Raw genomic sequence first — 26,126 nt, forward strand, 5'->3', positions numbered from 1 at the left:
CGGAGAGTCGGGGGGCAGAGTTCGCTTCTCCCAAATATATAAACGCGAGCACACGTTGGAAGCTCAGAGAGAAACACCGCGTGAAGAAGGAGATAAAAGAGCTTCCGTTGGACTATACTGAGAAACCCGAGGAAACACCGCTGCTTTTTAATATCACTTTTACAACGTTAAAGCTACCTAAACTCAGGAGAGCCATGCTGACCCTCGGCCTCGTGCTGCTATTATCCGCCTCCGTCTTCTCAGAGTCGGTAAGTTGACATTTCTGACGAAGTTTGAAAAAGTTCCAACGGTTACTAAAGACGTTACTACCCGTGTTGAGGATTAACGTGCTGGGTGTGAACTACTTTTACTCAAGTACTGTACTAGTACAGGTCTGATGAACTTTACTTGAGTATTTCAATGTTTTGATACTGTGTACTTCTCCTCATCTACAGTTCAGAGGTAAATGGTGTACTTTTACTCGACTACATGTATTATACCATCAGTTGCTTTAATTGATGATGTGAAATATAATCAAGCGTTAAATCTTTAGTTCCACCTGGAGTAAATCCACCAGCTACCCTGCAGTATACAAAGCCATTCAAACTAGCTGCACCTTTACCAGCTTTGAGAACACTTTCATGATCAATCATTATAAAACATATCATATCTATTATTCTGAAATGGACCAATCTGCACAATGACTACTTTTACTGTCTTTCACTATATTTTGATGAGAATACTTTTCTACTTTCACTTGAGGAACATTTTGAATGCAGGACTTTTACTGTAACAGAGTATTCCTACACTCTGGTACTTCTACTTTTACTCAAGTACAAGACCTGAGTACTTCTACTTTTACTCAAGTACAAGACCTGAGTACTTCTAATTTTACTCAAGTACTAGATCTGAGTACTTCTACTTTTACTCAAGAACAAGATCTGAGTACTTCTACTTTTACTCAAGTACTAGATATCCTGAGTATTGTGTGTCAACATCTGAATTTATAAAGTAAATACGACTGCAAAATAAATGCAGTGGAGTAAAAAAAATACTAAATTGGCTTTCAAAATGTAGGAGAGTAGAAGTATAAGGTATACACTGAAGAAAAGTAGGCCTACAAGTACCTCAGATGTGTACTTGAGTTAATGTACTTGGTTACTTTCCATCACTGCAGATTTGGTTTATCTTTTGAACGTTTAAACTTGTGTTCAGAGTGAGATGGTTTGTTGGACTATCTTCAATGTTGTTAGCCAGTTAGCTTCACTGCCTGAGTGGGGTTAGAGTCCACACACACACACACACACACACACACACACACACACACACACACACACACACACACACACACACACACAGCTATTATCCAGCATGGGGCCCAGATGGGGGGTAGCTGGAGTCACTTTCCCTCTGATGGCCAATCACTGCGACGTGATCTTTACATGAATGACTCTTTGATTAATTAGTCAAATAAAGATTGCCCACCTCTGATTTGTGTGTGTGTGTGTGTGTGTGTGTGGCTAAAGAACAGAACAAATGACATTAAAAGTATCATAAAATATATATGTAACCATGCGATGTCCAAAAAAAACTACAAAAAGTTGGAAAAATACTTTAAAATGTGTTCAGGAAAGAAGAACAACATATTGTAACATTTGTGCAAAACAACTGTGGAAATAAATACTTAAACAAATAACAAAACATGGAAAAAAATGGTAAAACTGACTCTTTGGACGTAAATATAAAATACTATTAAACTATGCAAGACATATAACACAATACTGAACATGTAAATAAATCAGTTGTTCATATGAAGTGCGCCTCAGGTTCCGATATGAAGCCTAAAGAATGTGTGAACACTCATAGTCCAACATGTTTTAACGTTATGACGTGTTTTCTGTGGAGGTCGCGGTCGAAATGATCCCTCCTCTGATTGGGCAGATAAGGTAAACGGCGTCTTGCTGTGTTGTGGAAAGCTAAAGGCTGACTTAATCCTGGAGGAATGTGAGCGGAGGAGCGTCACTGAGCTGGAGGTGGCTAACATTACACACACGTTATTTCCCAGGGACGCATTTTAAAGAGTCCCGTCCTGTAATTACTGCGCCGTAATTCCCCTTTTTCTGATTTGTTTGTATGGGCTGTTTAACACAGCGTCACGTCTGCTTTCCCTTTGTTGTCCTGTATATTATTAACACGTTTACTTTACCTCCACCCAGTTTCATCATTGACTCTTTTATGAAAGGAGAAAAGTAAAATGTCATGTGACGGTGGTGTGTTTAGAGTAACGTGTGGAGGATGGGATTAGATGGTTATTAAATGGATTAATAATGGCCTAATGCATGCAATCACGTGACAGTGTTTGGATGATAGCTGGGTTCGGTTAGCTCTCATGCAGTGTAGATGGAAACAGGAAGTGGTCTATCCAACAGAAACCTGGGGTCATATTTAGGCCTGAATTAAAGTTCATTAATTCAGTGATTTGTTATGAATTAAAAATAATTGTTCCTTGGAGATTATTTAGCTTTTCTTGATTTATTTTGAGCATAGTTGGAAAACGTGAGAATATATCTGATAATGTTGTTTGCAGAAAAGTAAAGAACACAGTATGACTTCGGTCTTATTTGGGGAATTTAGCATCTCTTTCTGTATTTACTCTAAAACAGTAGATTCTGGGACGTTTAGATACTTGTGATTTAGTTTGTGTGTACTGGAGTGCTAACTGATGCAGGCTCTCTGGATGCCACCCACCCTGCCCCCCCCCCAGTCAGCCCAGTTGGTCAGTACAAATGGTGTTAAAGGGCAACAAAACACTGGCTTTACCAGTCCTTCCAGACTGGAGTGCAGGCCTGAAATAGAGGGCTGCAGGAATGTGTCGTAAAGCCTCGAAAAGTATTAGCATTTAGCCCTTCCAGTTTGGAGGAACAACATGTTTTTGGTTGTTATCCTGAAATAAGGTCTGTGGTCAACACAAGCTGAAGAGATTTTTATTCTACAACATAAAATACGTCGGTAGATGCCCCACTGGTGAATTAAAAAAACAGTTAAATTGCTAACAAGTGCCTAAAAGAGACAACTAAACGCCATCAGGCTCAACATTAGCCTCCTTTAGCTTAGCGGTGGTGATGTGAAGTCATGTGACCGTGCTGTAGTTCCTTTATAGCCCAACATTAGCCGCCTTTAGCTTAGCGGTGGTGAGGTGAAGTCATGTGACCGTGCTGTAGTTCCTTTATAGCCCAACATTAGCCTCCTTTAGCTTAGCGGTGGTGACGTGAAGTCATGTGACCGTGCTGTAGTTCCTTTATAGCCCAACATTAGCCTCCTTTAGTTTAGCGGTGGTGACTTGAAGTCATGTGACCGTGCTGTAGTTCCTTTATAGCCCAACATTAGCCTCCTTTAGTTTAGCGGTGGTGACTTGAAGTCATGTGACCGTGCTGTAGTTCCTTTATAGCCCAACATTAGCCTCCTTTAGCTTAGCGGTGGTGACGTGAAGTCATGTGACCGTGCTGTAGTTCCTTTATAGCCCAACATTAGCCTCCTTTAGCTTAGCGGTGGTGATGTGAAGTCATGTGACCGTGCTGTAGTTCCTTTATAGCCCAACATTAGCCTCCTTTAGTTTAGCGGTGGTGACTTGAAGTCATGTGACCGTGCTGTAGTTCCTTTATAGCCCAACATTAGCCTCCTTTAGCTTAGCGGTGGTGACGTGAAGTCATGTGACCGTGCTGTAGTTCCTTTATAGCCCAACATTAGCCACCTTTAGCTTAGCGGTGGTGACGTGAAGTCATGTGACCGTGCTGTAGTTCCTTTATAGCCCAACATTAGCCTCCTTTAGCTTAGCGGTGGTGACGTGAAGTCATGTGACCGTGCTGTAGTTCCTTTATAGCCCAACATTAGCCTCCTTTAGCTTAGCGGTGGTGACGTGAAGTCATGTGACCGTGCTGTAGTTCCTTTATAGCCCAACATTAGCTATTTACTTAAAAATCATAGTAACAAACACTTTTGTTTGACACAGAGATTCTTTTCTGCTAAAATCCAAACCCACATGGAGAAATCCCATAGTCTTATGATGCTAAAAAGAAGTCGGCCCTTTTTATATACATTGTTTACTCTCCCTCCAGAGTTCAACATGCTTCACTGTCACGTACTTTAACACCGTGAAACTTCCCACATGTTAAACCACAAACTCTGGGGACATTAATCCGGATTGAGGAACGTCAGGCACTTCCCAACTAATCGCTCACAGTTGATTGATCCTCCTCGTCTTTAACAAGCTGCCACATTCCTCAGAGCCTTGTAGCTTCTGCTGCCTCATCTCGTCCCCCCACTTCTTCTTCTTTTTTGATTTCCTCTCTGGAATGTGACCTTTGGTGACCTTGACCGGCCCTCTTGGGGATTTTGCACACTTGGAGGGTTCTCAATAGGGCCCTGGGGCCTTTTCATCAGGGACACTCTAGTGCGGAGACACCTACAGCTTTCCCACCAAGATGTGTTTCTATTACGGCTTTCTTACTTTCTAGATTTCGCCTTTTTTAGTTTTCCCGTCGGTTCCCACTTTCTGCTTCTCTGATCTATTGTCATTCCTGCTTCGGCAGCTTTCCTTTGATGGATACTTAGCCTCTGAGCTATGACAATCCTTCCCTCCCTCCTCCCAGCCCTTTCTTCTTCTCTTCCCACTGAGGTCATTATTGGTATGTGGGCTTGGCGTTCCCAGCTAATCGATAACAATGTTCTGCTACCTGACAAAAGAACATGCTCTGAATGCAAGTTTGTCTCAGAGCCACAGGCATGATTGGAATTTTTATACCAATGGAGTTAGATCAAGTAGATGCCAAGAGGAGACTTGTCTAATCCTGGGAAGTTATTGCTTCATTTAGCAAAGCCTTGTGCAGCCCGAGGTAGAACAAATCTTCTTCGGTCCACCTTTCAGATTTCTGTTGGTTATGTCTGTGGTCGCGCCGAGGCCTTATCAGTTTGTCCACACGAACCCTGTTCTTCTTGCTTTTCTTTCTTTCCAATGGCCTCAGCGTTTCCTGCCCATGCACGGGAGCACACAGCTCCTTCATAAGCAAGTTTTAGGTGAAGGTTAAAGATAAGAAGGTACAGTAACTGTGCTTGTCTCAAATAAAGGAGGCATTAGAGCGGAGTACTCTCATACTTTGCGTTGCTTTCACATTCCCAGGGTCAAATCCCCTTAAGTTGCCAAATGTGCTTGTCCTGGCAACTTGCCGCGTAATCAGGGTTCAAAACAATCCTCTTCGCCCCGAGTTAATCCATGTTGCTCCTCCAAACCTCAGCTTGTTGCCTTTGGAGCCGTGGGGCAGAGTCCATTCGTTATATCTTGTTGGAATGTCTCTGGTTTTGCATTTAGGCCACGAACCATTTGCTCGATAATGAGTGAAGGTTTTTTTTGTGTCTCTTTTGCATGATGGGCTGCACTGAAGGCCTGTGTGGGGAAAAGAGTGCAGGGAAGGAGGGAGCATGATAAATAGTATCGTTAGGATGTAATAATGGTTCCTTCATTGCTGTCCGCTGGCCTATCAAACCCCTTTGGGTGGAGGAATGTTGGCCCGGAGAGGGGAGGGCTTCTTTCCTCACTGCCTTCGATGGAGCGCTGTGGAGAACCTGATTCCCCCCCTCCATTTCAACCACTACATATTCTGGCACTTGTAACGGGAACTATATGAATACATTAAGGGCAGAAGTCGACCATAACCCCCCCTCCTATTCTGGTTATATCACTTTCATCCAACTTTTGTGTAACTCTTTGTGTGCTGGATCCACTCTTTTTGTTTTTGTAATAGCCTATAAGTGACGGCAACTAACTCACATTTTCTATTACTCTTATCAAGATGAAAGTTAATGGTTCTCTGAATGTGTGTTTGCTTGTTAGCCTGAAATGATGTCTGTGGTTAACACAAGCTGAAGAGATTTTAACATGTTGTGCCACGACATCAAATACATCAGTAAGTAACACCCCACTGGTGGATTAAAAAACGGAGGTGGCTAACACGTGTCTAAATGAGACGACTGTATTTCCTTCATAGCCCAACATTAGCTGCCTTTAGCGGTGGTGACGTGAAGTCATGTGACCCTGCTGTAGTTCTTGAAGCACTTCAAGTTGCTTGCAAATATATCACGTCAAGAAATCCAGGCATTTTGAGAAACTGGAACAATTGAAAAATAACAAACAACCAATTAGTTTCCAATTATATCGATTGAGTTATCGAACGTGGTCAGATTTGTATTCGCTTTAAGGTTAAACAAAGCAACTAAACTCTCCTTGACACACTCAACGCTTTCTGTGTCGAGTACAACCCAACATGTGCCAATTAAGAACATCTTCATCACTACAACATATTTTCAGTCCAATATATCCACCAGCTGCTTCAGGGCTACAGGTGAACAACACCACCTTCCGCTTAATGCTGCAGTTCTTCTCCGGCGCCTCCCCCCCCATTCTTGAAAAGAAAAGCCTTTGTGGTTTGGTGGTGGAGTAGTACAAATATATAGAGGCCACGGCAGAACATGCAATATGAGCCTGGCTGTGTTTCCTCTGGGAGATGTAGCGCCTGCAGGGAGGCTGTTTGATGTCGTGTCCCATGATACCCCGTCATACTCTGACAGATGGTTGTTCCAGGCCTGAAGCGGGACGCTCCAACTCTCAGCGCTCATGCACTTAGCGGTTTATTCCCCCCCAAGCACAGCAGATGTATCTGACTTTGGAGGGAGGGGTGCGTCAAATATAATAATACAAAATGGTTCCACCCTAAGGCTGGGAAACAAAATCAGAACTCCCTATAATGTTGACTTCATATCTCCGACTGTAGCGTGACTAGTTCACGGCTGGTTTCAAACACTTTCAGAACATGTGCACTGAAGGAAGCGGTTGAAGTGTTGTGGACCTGAAGGCTGATTCCCCCGCCCTATGGCTTGCTTTCAGTTTCACGTTATTTGATATTTGGACTTAACCTGCAGTGATTACGCAAACTACACTTAGCATTTTCCCAAGTATTTTCTGGCTTAAACTCCTTGAGTGCTTGGATTTGTGTTTGTTGTCGTCGTGTTTGACCGTGAAGTAAAAAGTCTGACGTTTTTGTACAGTCGCATGGAAGCGAAAGGCAAAGTGAGCATTAGTCCATAATCAGAATAATCATTAGTTGCTGCCCAATGTGGGCCTTTAAACCATCAAATTAAAGATGGCTTGTTTTTCATACGTTTATAAATGTGGCATGGTAGAGGCCCATCGAGAAGCATACGGTTTTTACTGGAAATAGAGCATTTATTCTAAAGATGTTTATTGTGGGGGTTTTTGCAGCTCTTCTGGTAAATACCTATTACGTACAATTGTTTCTGTTCTCTGGGAATTTGTCTCACTGCAACACACGCACCACAGCTCATACAGTACTCATTGTTTTGTGAGGGCTTCCCCTTATTTGTGTGTGTGTGTGGGTGTGTGGGTGGGTGGGGTGTTTGAGCAGAGCCATGTTGTTAATTGTACAAAATACCTGCTTATCAAGATGAAAACCATGAGAAATTGGCAATCAGGTTTTTCTTATGCATAAAATATGGCTTCTCAAAAACATTTGGAAAGAAGTAATGAACACAAGATGCCAGTTTCTTTGCCGCAGGGTTAGTTGTGCACTTTTTAATTATACAGCACCATGCCATTATTTTTAATTAAACACTCACTATTTAGCGCCACAGCCCCCCCACACAGAACCACAGGAATAAACTCACTTTTAACAACGACATGCAGAAAGTTGCTGATGTGTGGATTTACCAAAATGAAGCACTGTTTAAAATATCAGCAGTATAGGACCTGTGATGCATCAGGAGCCACGCCTCCATACAAGGCTCATTTAAACACACAGAGGTGGGCGATGTACTCCTATTGTTCAGGTCTGGTACCTGAGTAAAAGTAGAAGTACTCAGATCTTGTGCTTGAGTAAAAGTAGAAGTACTCAGATCTTGTACTTGAGTAAAAGTAGAAGTACTCAGATCTTGTACTTGAGTAAAAGTAGAAGTACTCAGATCTTGTACTTGAGTAAAAGTAGAAGTACTCAGATCTTGTACTTGAGTAAAAGTAGAAGTACTCAGATCTTGTACTTGAGTAAAAGTAGAAGTACTCAGATCTTGTACTTGAGTAAAAGTAGAAGTACCAGAGTGTAGGAATACTCTGTTACAGTAAAAGTCCTGCATTCAAAATGTTCCTCAAGTGAAAGTAGAAAAGCATTCTAATTAAAATACAGTAAAAGTAGTCATTGTGCAGATTGGTCCATTTCAGAATAAGATGAGATGGATTTTTTTTAACACTCAAAGGACATGTTGGACATTTTGCAGAGTTATGATGAGTATCTCTCTCATGTGGTTAGCCTAGCTAGCCTTGCTCTGTTCAAAACTAAAATACATGGCATGAAACCAGCCGGTAAACAAATCACATTTAAAGTGTCTTTAGTTCGCTTTTAGAGGTTTCCATAGATGCATTGTTCTACGTCCTTGAACAGAGCCTAACTTTTGTATTTGAGTCCTAGCTTCTCTTTTGTACTTTTGCTTCAAAGTGACTGAAGTAATGTACATCGATTGTTTAAATAGTTTGTGGTTAGTTTCTTCGTGGTTTCCGATGCGTATGTGCTGACGGCTCACTGTAAAGTCAAAGCGCCCGGCGGCTGCCTCAACAGGTTCATCAGAGATACAGCCGTTCAGTCTGTGAGTCATCATGTGTTGTTGAGCTCATGCATCGATATGAAGCAAGCTGAAGATTAACAATAACATCTCTTCGTCACCCGTTGGTCAATGTCTGGAGAACATTTCATTCGTCTTGAGCAGTCGTGTGGAATAACTACAACTTGTTCATGTTTCGTCCAGCCCTTTTTCTCAGTTTGGGAAGTGCCAAAGCCTGTTTATAATCTAAATGAAGCCTCACTCTAAGGTTGCTAACATCTTTACGAACCAGAAGTTAGACTGATCCAGCATTACAACGGAGAAAGTTGATCATCTCCACTTTCAGATGAATCAGAGTCTTTGTGACTGATACCCAGTATGAATGAATAGACGTCCTCATGTGTCCAAAAGAACTCAAAATGATAAATATCTGGCCTGACTTGCAGACTTTTCTTAAACACTGAGTTGATTTGTCTCAGAGGGATATTTCCTGTTTTGCTGCCGTTCTCTTATTACTTCCTGCCGCTTGCAGCCTCCAGCCGATCTCCCGGCTGATAATAACTTACATTTAGTCTATTGGGCTGTAACGCCTTTTGATGTGAGGCGGCGATACGCCCGCCTGAGGGACTGACATCAAACACCAGAACATGGGAAGAAATTAGAGAGGCATCTGTAAGAGTTCCACTCACTCCAGGCTTTCGGATTATTTGTCCATCGGTCTTGGATGGCGGGGAATCGTCCGGCCGACATGGACTCATCGGTAGGAGGAAGTGACCAATAAAGGGCGTTACGATAAGACTGGGGACGTTCCCCCAGGAGGGGCTCATCAAAATGTAATTAGGCTGATCATTGTGGACTGAATGCACCGTGTGTTCTGCACGGCCTTATCTCCAACAGACGGAAAGAAAGCCAAACACAAAGCCAGCGGGTCACAGTCAGGGCTGAATGCAACCGAATGACTCGCTCTGCAGAGTCCTGTTAGTCCTGCTGATAACGATCGACCCGCCCTGATTGACTCAACAAGTTCATCACGTAGTAGTTGTGTACTTATTACGTGCAGGTAGATGAATGAATGCTGGAATGTGACCGACATGTACTGCACCAAAGTAACATTTGAGGTACTTGTACTTCAATGGATTATGCCACTTCATACTTTTACTCCACCACATGATGTACTCTTTACTCCACTACAGGAAGTACTCTTTACTCCACCACATGAAGTACTCTTTACTCCACCACATGAAGTACTCTTTACTCCACCACATGATGTACTCTTTACTCCACCACATGATGTACTCTTTACTCCACCACATGATGTACTCTTTACTCCACCACATGAAGTACTCTTTACTCCACCACATGATGTACTCTTTACTCCACCACATGAAGTACTCTTTACTCCACTACATGATGTACTCTTTACTCCACCACATGAAGTACTCTTTACTCCACCACATGATGTACTCTTTACTCCACCACATGATGTACTCTTTACTCCACCACATGAAGTACTCTTTACTCCACCACATGAAGTACTCTTTACTCCACCACATGATGTACTCTTTACTCCACCACATGAAGTACTCTTTACTCCACTACATGATGTACTCTTTACTCCACCACATGAAGTACTCTTTACTCCACTACATGATGTACTCTTTACTCCACCACATGATGTACTCTTTACTCCACCACATGATGTACTCTTTACTCCACCACATGATGTACTCTTTACTCCACCACATGAAGTACTCTTTACTCCACTACATGTATTTCACACCATTTGTTACAGATATACTGTGTTTGATACTAAATATCTACCTATACATTCTGATAGAGGCTTAGCTAGCAAACGGTATAAGGTAAATCAAATGTAGGAGGAAATGGAAGATTACATCAGTTAGTGCTTTTACCTTCGGTGTATTAGTATTAATGCTTTAACCTAAGTACTTTTTATACAACAAAAAAGGAAATGATTCTTATGGAAAGTAATCCCCAGATGAATTGATAATGACAATAAATGTTTGTAGCAACCTGAACTAAAACTATACATCCTACGGCCTCTCCCTCTGTACGGTGGGAAGACTAAGGCGTGTATCGTCGGCGTAGAGTCTCACACGGTGCTGGTAGGTGGAGATGCTGCTATAGATAGACCGGGCGTAGGTAGAAGGAATCTAGAGCTGGACTGTCAGAGCAAGTGTGTGTGTGTGTGTTTGAGTTCCTGTAAAGACCAGCATGCAACATGTCATAGGTGTTTATCAGCGGACAAATGAGGCCTCCAATGGAAAAAGCCAACGGGTCGTTTTCAGATGAAACCCTTCATGATGTCAACAAAGTAATGAGCCCTTATTACGAGGCCCTTTGGACAGTATAAAAGTCAGGAGGGAGTGAGTGGTCGGAAGTTTATCTAAAAAGTTCAAAATGGTGCAAATCCTGCTGGTTAAAGTATCCCCATCAGCAGGGGGAGGGGAGAAGCTGGAAAGCCGGATGGGAGGTGGAGTTGGAAAAAGGGAAGTAAGATAAGGACAGACTTTTGTTTCAGGTAACGTTCTCATTTAGTTTCGAGCCAAACATGTCAGTTGAATGTCTCAGAAAGTAAAAAGGTCAGGAGACGCCACAAAGAATAAGGAAGCACATTCCTGCGAGCTGGTGTTTCTTTTCTGTCCTGTTCACCCTCTGTACCTCCTCCTCCTCTCCACCGTGTGAATGGAGCAGATGCCTCTCAGTGTGCCGGCAGATGGAGGGATTGTTTCCCCGGTTTAATGAAGGGGAGGCTGCTGGAGGCTTACCCCCGGCTACCCTCGGTCATTGATATGCTCTTGAGGAGTCCAGAGGCATTGTTTGGTGTCAATGCGAGGGACGGAGTCCGAAGGCTGGGTGGCGGCTGTCTTGACGAACTTTCTTTTCAGGGAATAGGTGGGGCAACTGGAGAGTTTGGGACCTCCAGGGTGGATGAACAAGCCCGGGACGGGACAAGAGGCTAGACTCGGGGCTAAGTGTGCCGCAGGACGGGGAAACAACACCAGGGCTGCACCATTCATTTACATTTAGTTGAAAATCACAGGATTCACAATATTTAGGGATGTCCCGATCACCTTTTTTTGCTCCCGATCCGATTCCGATCATTTGATTTTGACAATTTGCCGATACCGATTTTTCCCGATCCGATAAAAAAAAGCATTCAAGTTGTCCCTTAAGGTTATTTTTTTATTTAAATTGGATATTCTATCCAACAACAAAATAAAGCTTTCAGTACTCGTTAGCTTACTGCTACAATTAGACACTGCGCCCACTCTGTTGCCAGATTTGAGAGAAATAAGCAGGTCTATGAAAACAAGCCCCAAAGAAGCAACACATACATGATGTTGTGTCATTTGAAACCAAAACTAAGGCCTCAGGATGACTTTAAGACTTGAACATGGTCATTTTTGTTTTGTAACATTGAATACAACATTTAAAAAAAGTATTCATCATTTTTTTTTTTTTTTTTTTTTTAAAGAATCCCGATCCCCGATTTTTTAAATCCCGATTCCGATCTTTTGAAAATCACGTGATCGGCTCCAATCCCCGATCACGTGATCGGATCGGGACATCTCTAACAGTATGTGTTAAACCCTAATGGACTTTCTCCCCTAAACAATGGTTAGCAGAGATGCTAATCATAAGCTTTTAGGATATACACATTCTTGGAAATCTAAATTATGCATCTTGGGGATTTTTCTGTGCCGTGATCGGATTGGTTTAGTAAATTCGTAAGACTTCTTATCGGAGCTGATTTCCATGTTGATTTTGTGGCACGACCCGGTCTTCTTCCCCAGTGAGAGCCTTTTTAGTCGTACATATTTGTTATTAAGATAAGATGCACTGGCGGCTGTCTTGACGTACTCAACCTCCAGGGGGGATGAACAAGTGTGCCGCACGACGGGGACACGACACCAGGGCTGCACCCTCATTAGACATTTCATTGTGACTCGTAGGATCCACAACATGTGTTAAAGGCTAGATTTGGACATCTTCAAGTCAATACTAAAAGCTCACCTGCTCCCCATGGCCTTTGACCCCGAACCCATCGCAGTCCCCCTGCTATTTATTTAATTTGGACTTTATTATTTGCCCTTCTTGTTTGTTCACAGCCTTGGGTCCCTTGAAAGGCGCTATGTAAATGTAATCTATTATTATATGTGTATAAATACCATTTTGATTGAGTTATTATGAAGCTGCCGGGATAGACCTGTAATCATTTACAACATGATGTCTGGTTGGTGCAGATCAATGAAAAGGATCAGATTGTTAATCGTATCCCAATATCAGTCAAACTAATTGCATTTTTAGTTATCTTTTTCCAAATGGTGCTGCCCTCAACAATGCTCTTTGTAATTTCAGAGTTTTGATGAACTATAGAAGGCTTTCATTCATCTGACAGGAGCTTTCAGCCTGATCTAAAGTGTGAATAAGGCTTGTTTGTGTCCTCAGACTGCCGTCCTGTGAGTGTTTGGACACAGCGAGGCCGAATGAGCTCTGTAATTAAGAGGCTTCCCTTTTTAAAACAAAGGGAAAGCAGTTTGATGCCAAAGCTTGTACTGACTGGGTCCTTCATGCTTTAGTCACAGAGGGTGAAGTCCACTGCTGCCGCGGTTCAATACTCGATTGAAACGCTCAACATGGCGTGCGTCACGACCACAAACGGAAATATTAGTTCCCAATGCTCTCCATTAAATCCATTTGGTTTGGCTCTAACCCACATCCGGCTGATACGTTTCACATTAGCAGAATATATGATTGGGGAGGACAACATGTTGATTTTTTAAAATATGTCCGACAAATAATGCAGTCGAGCAAAACATTGAATAACATGCTTTATTTCAAACCCTAAAGGACTTTCTCGAGATGCTAATCGTGAGCTTTTAGAATATCCAAATTCTTGATAATCTAAAGAATGCATTTTGGGAAATGTTCTGTGCCGTAATCAGATTGGTTTGATAATTCGTAAAACCTCATATTGGAGCTGATTTCCACGTTGACTTGGTTTCCTTCACCAGGTGAGCCTTTTTAGGGGGAAACGTTTGAATTAAAGCTCCCCTGTCATACTGTCTCTCATCAATATATCACAGCTCTCAGATATATCCAGAGCCTGTCTCTGATTGGCTGAAACACCAAACAGACATTACCCATAATCCCCTCGGTTTCAGCCCTGTTTCCAAAGTGCTGATTCTCTGTCTGTTACTTTAGATGAAAATAAGGAGCCCCTCCCCACGCCCCTCTGAGAGACATTTGGTTACAAAGAACTCAATGGAGCTCTAGATGAGATTCAGGTGATAAGGGGGGGGGGGGGTTACCTTGGTTGCTGATTGGCTAATGGCTACACAAGACAAAACATCGTTATGACATCATAAAGTGGCCAAAATCTGATCAGCTCATTTTCAGGTTTTTATAGAAATGGATCAAAAAGAGAGAGAATCTTTCCACAGAGGGGACACATGTTGATGTAGAAGAGACATGAAGAAGAGGGGACACATGTTGATGTAGAAGAGACATGGAGAAGAGGGGACACATGTTGATGTAGAAGAGACATGAAGAAGAGGGGACACATGTTGATGTAGAAGAGACATGGAGAAGAGGGGACACATGTTGATGTAGAAGAGACATTAAGAAGAGGGGACACATGTTGATGTAGAAGAGACATGGAGAAGAGGGGACACATGTTGATGTAGAAAAGACATGGAGAAGAGGGGACACATGTTGATGTAGAAGAGACATGAAGAAGAGGGGACACATGTTGATGGAGAAGAGACATGGAGAAGAAGGGACACATGTTGATGTAGAAGAGACATGAAGAAGAGGGGACACATGTTGATGTAGAAGAGACATGAAGAAGAGGGGACACATGTTGATGTAGAAGAGACATGAAGAAGAGGGGACACATGTTGATGTAGAAGAGACATGGAGAAGAGGGGACACATGTTGACACATCTTTTGTTAGTCACCTGGGTTCGGTGACGCAGATACTTCCTGTTTCTCCGTGTTGTTCCTGAACACATTCCTGGGTTTGAGAACACGGTGAGTTTGTCTTTGTCCGCGCAGACGGAGAATTGGCCTGAGTCCCGTCCTGGCTCTGCTTCCTGGGAGAATGTCGTAAAGACAGAATGTCCCCCGAGTAAATCATAAGAGAAATGCTTCATCTCTTGATCCTTTTCTTCCGGCGCTGCCTCGATGAGTCGACCTGTTGGGGCAGGTCCCGCTCGCCCTGCGTCTCCAGAAACACAAACGCTGGAGTTTAGTGGGATCTTCTTTTTTCTGGGGAATGAATGAATGTCCACACTTTACCGTAGGTGGGTTTAAAGGTTGAGGACAGCCAATAGGGAGGGTGTGTTGACCCTGAAGGACACATTGCCTCTTCGTGGTGTTAGCCCTGTTGCTCTCTGCTGATCAGACCCTGGCTGGAAGACAAAGCACTAACAGTTCTTCTGTTTTTACAAGTCTTCGGCTGAACACAAAATATGTTGGCAGTGAAATGAAGTCTATTTTCAGACAAGGAAACAATTTGACAGAATAAACCTTTCAATAAAATCTAAATAAGAACATTTCCTGAAAACCTGATTTGCCTTTAATTAAAACCAAATGAGAAACGAATCACTAACTACAGACGTGTGAAACAAAGTGTAATGAAACAAAGTTGATGATTTTTTATTTATTTGGGTTTAACATGTGGAGCAAAACCTCAGCTTAGTCGTAGTTTGGTTACATACGCTTTAAAGAACATTTCATTTAAGAGCTTTGCTAAACCTTTAATGGTGCCTTTCTTCTAAATAAGTCTAACGCACTTCAAGCTAGTGAGAAAGAAACGCAATTATAAATATCCATAACGAAATGTTGTTTTTAGCCATTATGGAAATAGAAAATATGTATTTTTTTAAGCTTCTTAAAGCTTAAAGTAACACTTAGAGTAAAGCCTTCCTCAGTTAAACATGATGGTGTTGACCGGATGTGACTCACGCTGACACGATTAAACCAGCCTGACTCGATCCATAATATCACCTGAATATAAAGTGACTCAGCAGGCAGCGGATTAGGATTACACACACACGCACGCACGCACGCACGCACGCACGCACGCACGCACGCGCAGGCACACACACACACACACACCATGTATGGGGTTTAAATGAGGACATAATGGAGCAGTGATCAGTAACCGTGCCGTCCTGAACAGCAGGGGGTAACTCCTAAAGTCGCCGGGGAAACCTGGAAACATTCTGAAAAAAGTTCAACTAATTAAAAAAAGTTAGTTATTAGTTTTAAAAAGACTGTGTGAACTTACTCGATATGGAAACACTGACATTGTGGTTACAATGAACAACAACAATGGTTAGTTTGAAGTAAACAATAGAACGGGCTAACTATAAGTAAACATTCAAAACAGTTGGCTTTAAAAGAAACGACAGATAAGTAACAAAGCTTTTTAGATAGCGAGGTTGCAGCTGTGGTAAAGGACAGAGGGAACTAGGGCTGCTCAATTCATCGTGTTTGAATCACAATTCCGATTATGGCTTTCAACGACTACAAAAACAACGTAATCGAAATAAAACAATTATTACTTTTATTTATTTTTTTGCATTGGTTTCTCAGTTGAATTCTACTTAACGTTCGGGGTAATCAACCGTTAAAAATATACTATTCAAATGTTTTTCTCCAATAAATGGATGTTTTCAAAGTAAATGGATAATCGTTTTTAATAATCGTGATATCAATTATTGACCCAAATAATCAAAATTATGATTTTTGCCATAATCGAGCAGCCCTAGAGTTAAGTGATTTAATAAATGAAGCCTTTCCAAACTAAACATTCCCAGTTTATTGAATAAAACTATGTCCGCTTTTTATTTAAATAACTTCAGTTGAAAAGAGAAGATGTTAAAGTCCTCTAGATGTTCCTTTGGTTTCTGTGTTTGAGTCACGCTCACAAGGCGGCACAGGACCGATAATGAAGCGGAGGGAGAGAGAGGGGTTTGGAATCAAAGGAGACGTCGTCACCTTGTTGCTCGGAGGGATCACAGGAAATGGCCGCCCTTGTTTGAAGCCTTTCTGCAGTCACAATGGAGCCCCCACCCCCCCTCCTTCTTCTTCCCCTCAAGCAGCCCACTTTTTAACAGGGATTACCTTCAAACACACACCGTTACTATGCCAAGTATTTGAGAACACACACACACACACACACACACGCTGAACCACAAGCTAACACTTAGAATGAAGCCACACTCAGATGGAAGTAATTATGAGGAGAACTCATGACGTGTGTTTGAGTAAGTGGGATGGCAGTGATGGTTTCCAGTGTAATTTGTGGTCTGCTTTTGTTCTCGGTGGATTGCTTAGAAAGAACCATCTCTCTCTCGCATCTTCAGTTTGAGTTGCACAACAACGTGAAAACATGTCGTCCTCGTTGCGTGAGGCCTTTTATTCGTAGAGTAACCCTAATGTCGTGCGTCTATAGTTCAATTAATTGTAATGAAAAGAGACGAAATCTTTGTATCAATTCTCTGGAGAACATGACGCCCGTATGCAAGATGTCTCCTGACGTAAACAGCAGTCTGTCTGACGCTCGGTTTGATACTCAGATTTCTGGAGTAATTACATGAACGAACAGAAATCTTGTTTTCTGGCATCACGTTGACATTGTACGGGGGGCTCCTGTTACCCAGTGCAGAGACACCCCTGGGTAATAATCATGTTGGTCACTAAGCCGTCTGTTTTTATAAGCTTATATCTTTAAATGTCTTGTTTTGTCAGTTGAAAACCCAAAGATATTCACTTTAAATTAGATAAACTGGAGAAGATCTTGATATTTTAAAATCATTTTCACTTTAAATAATGACTTAGCATCAATGGATGAGCCTATAAAAGCAGTTTTCAGATTAAATTAGCTGTAAATCGACTAAACGTCTAACTAACTTGTAAAGAACTGATGCCAATGATGTTCTTTAGGTGATCAATTAATTAAAGCAGAATTAAATTAGACCATCAAGGGGTTCAGAAAGCAGAATTAAATTCACCGTATTTACCATTTTTATTGCCATTTCTGTGTCGGTTTGGTCTCTTTTCTCTGGTGTCTTCTAATTGTTGAAAGCATGGAGTACTTAAACACCAGAAGCTGATTGGTTGAAATCCTGTTTGTCATGTGACGTTACTTTTAGGGTGGGAGGAAAGACTTGAAAGACCTGAAAAGTGTGTGTGTGTGTGTGTGTGTGTGTGTGTGTGTGTGTGTGTGTGTGTGTGTGTGTGTGTGTGTGTGTGTGTGTGTGTGTGTGTGTGTGTGTGTGTGTGTGTGTGTGTGTGTGTGTGTGTGTGTGTGTGTGTGTGTGTGTGTGTGTGTGTGTGTGTGTGTGTGTGTGTGTGTGTGTGTGTGTGTGTGTGTGTGTGTGTGTGTGTGTGTGTGTATGTATTAAGTTAAATATGTAATCAGGTTTATTAGCAGGTTGGGACACGTAGGAGGAATTTGACTTTGTGGTGCATACTTGAAAGCAAAACAAGAATAAAAACACAGAACTATTTTAATACAACTACAATAACATTAAAGAATACAGCAGTATTTACATTGAAATCAAATGATGTAATAATTAGCATTTTCAATTATTCTGCATCGTTTTCCCCATCTTTCACTTGATCATTGAGTTTAAAGAACAGTTTGGAGACGCTGGTTATGAGTGTCACCATTCAACTCTATATATTCAGAGATGCCAGAAGTACACACACTACTTTGTCAAATAGAAGTACAGATACTCGTGTTTAAAAATACTCTAGTGAAAGTAGAAGTACTGACTAAACTTCTTCACTCAAGTCAAAGTAAAGAACTTTGAAATGTACTTCAGTAAAAAGTACCCATAACTAGCAGCTGTTTTAAAGAGTACCTGACCTCCCTTTATATTAATAGAACAATAATGTCATTGTTAGCTAATGAATGTTTCCATGGTGACCAACGGCAACATGACAACGTTTCCATTGGTCCCTCTTCTTTAGAGAAGACCAGGAAATGATGGATACACGGATCGTATTCAAATCAATAGGCACGCAATGACTCTAAATAATAATGATCACGCCACCAAACACACATTCAGACTAAAGGAACCAGCCTGTTTGGAAAATGAGAGAAGTAGAAAGTACAGGTATTTGAGTTCAACATGTAAGAAGTAGAAAGTACAGGTATTTGAGTTCAACATGTAAGAAGTAGAAAGTACAGGTATTTGAGTTCAACATGTGAGAAGTAGAAAGTACAGGTATTTGAGTTCAACGTGTAAGAAGTAGAAAGTACAGGTATTTGTGTTCAACATGTAAGAAGTAGAAAGTACAGGTATTTGAGTTCAACGTGTAAGAAGTAGAAAGTACAGGTATTTGTGTTCAACATGTAAGAAGTAGAAAGTACAGGTATTTGGGTTCAACATGTAAGAAGTAGAAAGTTCAGGTATTTGAGTTCAACATGTAAGAAGTAGAAAGTACAGGTATTTGTGTTCAACATGTAAGAAGTAGAAAGTACAGGTATTTGTGTTCAACATGTAAGAAGTAGAAAGTACAGGTATTTGAGTTCAACATGTAAGAAGTAGAAAGTACAGGTATTTGAGTTCAACATGTAAGAAGTAGAAAGTTCAGGTATTTGAGTTCAACATGTAAGAAGTAGAAAGTACAGGTATTTGTGTTCAACATGTAAGAAGTAGAAAGTACAGGTATTTGAGTTCAACATGTAAGAAGTAGAAAGTTCAGGTATTTGAGTTCAACATGTGAGAAGTAGAAAGTACAGGTATTTGTGTTCAACATGTGAGAAGTAGAAAGTACAGGTATTTGAGTTCAACATGTAAGAAGTAGAAAGTACAGGTATTTGAGTTCAACATGTAAGAAGTAGAAAGTACAGGTATTTGAGTTCAACATGTAAGAAGTAGAAAGTACAGGTATTTGTGTTCAACATGTAAGAAGTAGAAAGTACAGGTATTTGAGTTCAACATGTAAGAAGTAGAAAGTACAGGTATTTGAGTTCAACATGTAAGAAGTAGAAAGTACAGGTATTTGTGTTCAACATGTGAGAAGTCAAAGTAAAAAGTGGTCAGAAAAATAAGTAGTGGAGTAAAGTACTGATACCAGAACAATGTACTTTAGCGAAGTATTTGTACTCCACTACTTCCCACCACCTGTATAGATATGATGGGATGGTGTCTGTGTATATGTGATATGATGGGATGGTGTCTGTGATATGATGGGATGGTATATGTGATATGATGGGATGGTGTCTGTGTATATGTGATATGATGGGATGGTGTAGTGACGGTGCTCTGCCAGCAGGTGAGGGAGACGGAGACCTGGATGCCCATGAAGACGACGCAGACGGCGGCCATGTCGACGCACATCGAGTCTTCGGGAGATTCGCCCAACGGATCAGACTTCGGATTCACGGACAACGAAGACGATGATGATGATGATGAGGAATATGATGTCAACGATGGCGAAAGTGTTGATTATGAGGATGATTATTACGATGATGAAGACGATGTAGAAGAGAACGAAGACGACGACGAGTTCTCCGGGTCTGGTGACGGAGGTGAGTCCCTTCAAATACTTTCACTATCCATTTAAACTAATGTACGATTTTTTGATTGTCTTTGATTCTTTCTTCTTTATATCAATCACACTTTGTGAACCTTTAGCTTGTGAAAATGTTTCTATAAACAAAGTGCTTCAATATAAAATAAAGACCGAGCTAAAGTATATTATAATCAAAATGAAAACAGTTAGCCGTTTAACAAGTGATATTAAACAAGTGATATTAAACAAGTGATATTAAACAAGAGATATTAAACAAGTGATATTAATGAATTAAGTGATATTTAACAAGTGATATTAATGAAATGATCTGCTTTCTCTCCACAGCAACAACAGCCACACCTGGTAGAGAGTCCAAGCCGTCAGTTAAGGTGAGACATTTCAATATTCTGCAATAAAAATGTAAAAAGCTGGATTGAATTCCATTTCTGATATGGGTTATTCCATCTACTTGTAATTCTGCCTTTGTTAAGATATTTTCCGGCACTTTTCCTTGTACGTGTGATTTTGTTTTGTTTCTTTCCGTTATCTCTCATGTGGGAAAAGTCAACATTTTGATAAAAAGGTCCAAATCGGAGGGAAAAAATGACATTTATTATTAAAAGAATTCAACAAATCTGAGAAAGTCAAAATTGTGAGACCTTTTGTTAACAATTATTATACATGAAGTTTTGCATACTATAGATGAGAGTAACACATGCGTCACTTCCGGATGAAAATTACGGCCCCGCCCACTTTTGGGGAAACCAACGCTGTCATTTGAACGGCGATCGAGCCTGAAGCCACAGAGCTCTTCTGTTACTGCCCTTTGTTCTTAGAGGAAGTTCAGAAACACGTGACTCTGGATTTGATTTAATGTTTGAGGAGCAATAAACGACACAGCAGCTTTTTGGCTCGTTAAAACAATTATGTTCTGCCTCGCTCACAGCTGGCGAAATTACAGCCTCGCCTACTGATTTTAATGTAACCATATATCGAGCCCGATCGTCGAAGACTGAATGTATTGTTTGCCTGTCTGGCCGTCGTAACCTGACTCTTTGAAGATCCAAACATCCACGGTTTTCTGACATTTCTGATCGGATTGGCAAAGACAGACACTTTAAATGAAACGAAAATATTAGACGATTTGAAAAGCCGTGTGTTGCTCCTTGAGCTTCTTTGTTTGTTTTTGTATTTTTTTTAATCCTTTCTCTGCATCTTTCAGCCCGATGTGAACGACAACAAGATCCCCGAGGTGGAGCGGCCGACGGTCAACGAGGCGGACATCGTGCGGGACACTAACGAGATCCTGCTGCGAAACAAGGCCGAGACCAATGAGGAGTTACCGTCCAACGTCCTGATGGCCCACGCCAGCGAGGACAGCATCTTCAACAAGACCGAGGTCCTCGCAGGTCAGTACTCTCTCAGGAACAGACTCGCAGAGAGACAGACGTCATGGAGGGATGTCGTGAAAGTATTTTGTCGACATCTCAAAACCAACAGTCTGTTGTTGAGGCTAAAAAAAAGAGTTTAAGAGTTTTGACGTAAAAACAAATGCATAAAGGGAATATTTGTGCAGCTTTTTGAACTTGTTTGATTCTAAGATTGTGGAGAAAAAAATATTCAGAATAAAAATAATGACATTTTTGGTTGTGTTTGCACGAAACATGCACAAATGAATCTCTAGAATTAATGTTTTCTTTACTGGACTTCATAGACTTTATTCCTCATGTGTCCACCCACCTCTGTCCTTCTTTAGCTTTCATTGTTTTCTACGATATCCTATATTTACATTCATGTCTTAAAAAACAACCGTATCAAGAAGAGAGGAATTCTTCAAGGAAACAAACCGATCATTTCCTCGGCTCGTAGGATTCCCGATCGTGTCTATATGTTGATTTCAGTGAAGAATAGAGCGGTGGGATCAGTAACAAAAAGATAGAGAGAAACGGTCACACTCTCAGGACAGGTGGAAGTTTGTAGTCAAAGTATTTTGTATTTTCGACGACGTCTCAAACCAAACAGGCTTTTGTTGAGGCTAAAAAATAATAAATCTTCAACAGCCTTTCTCAAAGGACCTTGAAAATGTGTTTTGTTTTCTACGATATCCTGTTATACATTTACATCCAGGATAAAAACTACCGTATCAAGAAGAGAGGAATTCTTCAAGGAAACAAACCGATCATTTCCTCAGCTTGTAGGACTCACTAAAGCACTTCACTTAATACTTGGAGTCCAATCTGCACTAAAGGAAGGATGTAGTTGGGTCAAATGAAAGAAATAGCAGGGATGCAATGATCTGTCTGTAACGATGTACCCGAAACAATTCAGCTGATTCTTTACCTATATTCATTCATATTTAACGTTTGCCTTGCTCAAAAATCTATTTCAAATGAAAATGAATCAGAATTGCAAAATCGGTCATTATATATTTTACCCAAATCGTTCTTAAGATTTTGACATAAAATAACTAAGATGGTTGCATTCTTCTTCTTTTTCTTCTAACGTCTTTCTTCTTCTTCTCTTGCAGCTTTGATTGCGGGCGGTGCCGTTGGTCTGATGTTCGCCATCCTCCTCATCCTCCTCCTCATCTACCGCATGAAGAAGAAGGACGAGGGCAGCTACGAACTGGGGAAGAAACCCATCTACAAGAAGGCCCCGACCACAGAGATCTACGCATAAACCCTGACCTCCACACACACACACACACACACACACACACACACACACACACACACACACACACACACACACACACACAGTGCCTCGAATCAGGAGAGAAGCCCCGAAAACTCAATCGATTGACTGACTCCTCCTCCCTGACGTTAGCTAATATTGGTGCTGCTCTCTTAACCAATCAGAGGCTTTGTTTTGGTCCTCTCGTACCGGAGGAAAGGGAGCGACAGGATTGGACGATTTCAGCCGCGGTACACAGTGATCATTTCATGTCTCGTTTTTTATGATTTTGTCCCCACGTCAGGAGTTAAACGTCCTCCGAACCCTCCCTTCTTCCCGTTAAAACACTAAAACTGTGCAATGATTCTCTGTCTCCGTACGGTACACATTAACAGTCCGGTTATTTATTTCCCCCCTTCTCCGTTATGACTCTTCCTGGACTGCAGCGTCTCACGTACTACTGTAGCAAATGATTTTTTTATGTGAACTTTGTTATTTTAATTTTGTTTTTGTTTTTAAAGAACTCCTTGTAATGCAGAGAGATTTCAGAAATGTCTTTTTTTGTTTTCTATTAAAGATCCCGTCATGATGGGAAAGAATTGAACTCATGTCGTTCAAATTCCTTTTTCTTTTTAAAAAGAAGATATACATCACTATGTAGTTTAATTTATGTCATCCAATAATGTTTTTTTTTATCTCCAATTACAGCGAGAGGAGAGACAGTCAAACCAGGGTCAAGAAATATTTTTGCACAACTCACTAAACAACTTGCTGTTGTGTTTTTAGATCTTTAAAACAACCTAAAAAATAGTCTTTATTTTTTCTATTTAAACCTTCTGGCATGTTTAGTATTGCCTCATGTTGGGGAAACCCCATCTGTCTGGCATGTAGCGCCTTATAAGTAAAGCTAAACTAATCCAGGAAAAGGAATTTGCAATTACTGTATCACACACACCTTCTTGTTTTCATGCATTTGGGAGGACCATGACTTGTTGCCCAAACATTGGTCCTCACAAGTAGGCAAAACAAACACACAGTACCTTTTTTTTAAAAAAGCCTTGAAGATGTTTTACCACTAAAATAATAACCGCTGGGTTTGTTTTTCTTTATGGTGAACTTGACTGGACACGCTCCTACAGGGTGACACACCTATTCCTCACACATGTACACACACACACACAGAGCTGAGTCACATGCCGACTGAAGCTGCTGACCCATGTTCACAGTGAAGCTCAACTAAATAGTTTCATTTTGGGCCCTATCTGTGCGATTTAGTTAGTTTAGCTTAGCTTAGCATAATGACTGGAAACGGTGGGAAACTGCTAGCGTTCAAATATCTCAAAACATTGAGTTAAATGTACTGCACGCTGACAATAGACCGTTATATCCAATGAATCTTGGGCCAATTTTATCACACGGATTATCAGGTTTGTCCTTATTATATAGGAGAGACATACTTTATATGGTAGGTTTCCAGATGTAGCTACCTGGTTGTAATAACGTCAAAAGACTATCTTGTTTGTTAAACATGTAAAAACCATTCTGAAAAAAGAAAATCAGCATTTTTACAGAAGGTTACTAAACTACATCAGAAAGCTTCCAGTAAATAAATACGTTGGTCCATGATCCGTTTAAAACGCAGAATTGTCGTTTTTACACTTCTGTTTTTGATAAATCTTGTTATTTAGTGACTTTAAATTTAGCTACTGCATGGATTTTGTTACTCTTTCGACTCCCATGCTCGCAGTTTCCCCCCGTTTCAAGTCTTTGTGCTAAGCTAATCAGCCGCTGGCTCTAACTTGATGTTTGAATTAAAAATGAATATCCCAACATGGCAAACATTCCTCTAACTACATGCTTATTATCCATAACTTGTTAAAACGTTAATTGTCGTCCAGTGAAAAGTCATTTTATGCTCGGAGAAACTGGTAGTTTTGGTACTTTCTGTTTTGATGCTTCCTCAATAAGCTATGCTGACAGTTTGTTAGTTTTATATATTGTAATTATTGGGTGAACCGGTACGCTTACATTTCTTTAGCTGAAGACAGCAGCACACAGCCTGATCTACCAAGGATTTGTATATAGATTTAAAAAAAAAAAAAAAAAAATTGGTACTTAGCTACAAAAATATCTACCAAATATTTAAATGCCAAATTGTTTTCCTGTTTTCCCGCAGCAGTTCCATGTGATTTACTGCCAAATGTTTTTCATGCTAACTCTCATCCAGTAGATCAACTTGTTTTTTATTAATTTAACTGTCAAATTGTTGTGTTGCCTTCTTTCAGGTCGGGGTGTTTCCCCCTTTTTAAGCTGTTGTTGTATATGTGATTTAAAAAGTTTTATATACACTAGTTTGAGATTTTTTCAGAGGCAAATAGTTTTGAAGCTTTTTATTTTATAAGAGTTTCTATCTTTTATCTTTTTAGACATTTCTGTATTTATGTTTTTGTTTGTAGAAGGATGTGTGGTTGGTGTTCGTCTCTGCTGTCAGACCCGGCGCCATTACTAGATGTGTTTGCAGCCGTAACGGAGGAAGATACATTTGCTAACATGTTTTTGCAAATTCAAGGTTGCTCCCACGCAGTTACAGAAACATTTCAAGGCTTTTTACCTCCCGAGAAACAAGAATAATCTGCTGCTTGTTTCAGCTAACAGAGGAGGAACTTTATTACGTTTGGTCACAAAGAAATTCAACCTCCCTGTGTCCGTTTTTATTGCAGTAATTAAATACTTTTCTTTGTTGGTAATGGCGCCCCGGTCTGTTTTCTGGGTGAGCGTTTGTTCTGCTGCTTAATGTCACAAACACCACATGTGAATCCCCAATGGAGCGGAGGAGCCAATGAATCATTGGTTTCTGCAGGTTCTGATTTATTATTGGAAATAAAGCTATTTTTATGCACATTAACATTTTAAAACGCTGTCTCTGTTTTTTGTTTTGAATGTTTCCTGAGTGAGAGTCGTGTGAAGAGTCCAATTAGAGACATGTGACAAAACAGGAAATGTCATGAATAATTATTTAAATGACCGGCTTAACCAATAACAAGTTAATAATACAGGATTATTATATTTTTGAATGGCGCGCACAGCGTAAAGCAAAACTCCCCGACGTTTCAATGATTCGTACGGTTTGGACACGATATCATTTCCTTTTTGGAGGGCATGCATAACACGGCATAACACCGGAGCCTCGCTGCGGGGAAACTTTTGCGCTGTTCCAAATTTGTTCTAATCTGTCAAAATGACAGACTGCTTTC

General features: G+C 40.8%; 1 protein-coding gene across 2 annotated transcripts; it reads left to right on the forward strand.

Moving 5' to 3' along the window:
- sdc4 (syndecan 4) lies at window positions 1-25,787 on the forward strand. 2 transcript variants are annotated; one of them, XM_079681022.1, is made up of 5 exons: window positions 1-248; window positions 19,957-20,215; window positions 20,545-20,588; window positions 21,422-21,608; window positions 22,727-25,787. In XM_079681022.1, exons 1-5 carry the CDS (start codon window positions 195-197, stop codon window positions 22,876-22,878), a joined length of 696 nt encoding a protein of 231 aa, XP_079537148.1. In that variant the 5' UTR covers window positions 1-194; the 3' UTR covers window positions 22,879-25,787. The 2 variants fall into 2 exon arrangements, with proteins under 2 accessions (XP_079537148.1, XP_079537149.1); XM_079681023.1 differs by having other exon boundaries at window positions 3-248; window positions 19,960-20,215.
- Window positions 25,788-26,126: the final 339 nt, after the last annotated feature.

This window comes from Notothenia rossii, assembly GCF_949606895.1.
Source record: "Notothenia rossii genome assembly, chromosome: 5".
Classification (NCBI taxonomy): Eukaryota; Metazoa; Chordata; class Actinopteri; order Perciformes; family Nototheniidae; genus Notothenia; species Notothenia rossii.

What these genes read in the sequence shown, in the direction of transcription:
- sdc4 (XM_079681022.1), top strand. Translation starts at nt 195, where the DNA reads ATGCTGACCCTCGGCCTCGTGCTGCTATTATCCGCCTCCGTCTTCTCA. An exon ending in CTCCGGGTCTGGTGACGGAG is followed by an intron (nt 20,216 to 20,544) that starts GTGAGTCCCTTC and finishes TTCTCTCCACAG; the next exon opens with CAACAACAGCCACACCTGGT. An exon ending in AGTCCAAGCCGTCAGTTAAG is followed by an intron (nt 20,589 to 21,421) that starts GTGAGACATTTC and finishes TGCATCTTTCAG; the next exon opens with CCCGATGTGAACGACAACAA.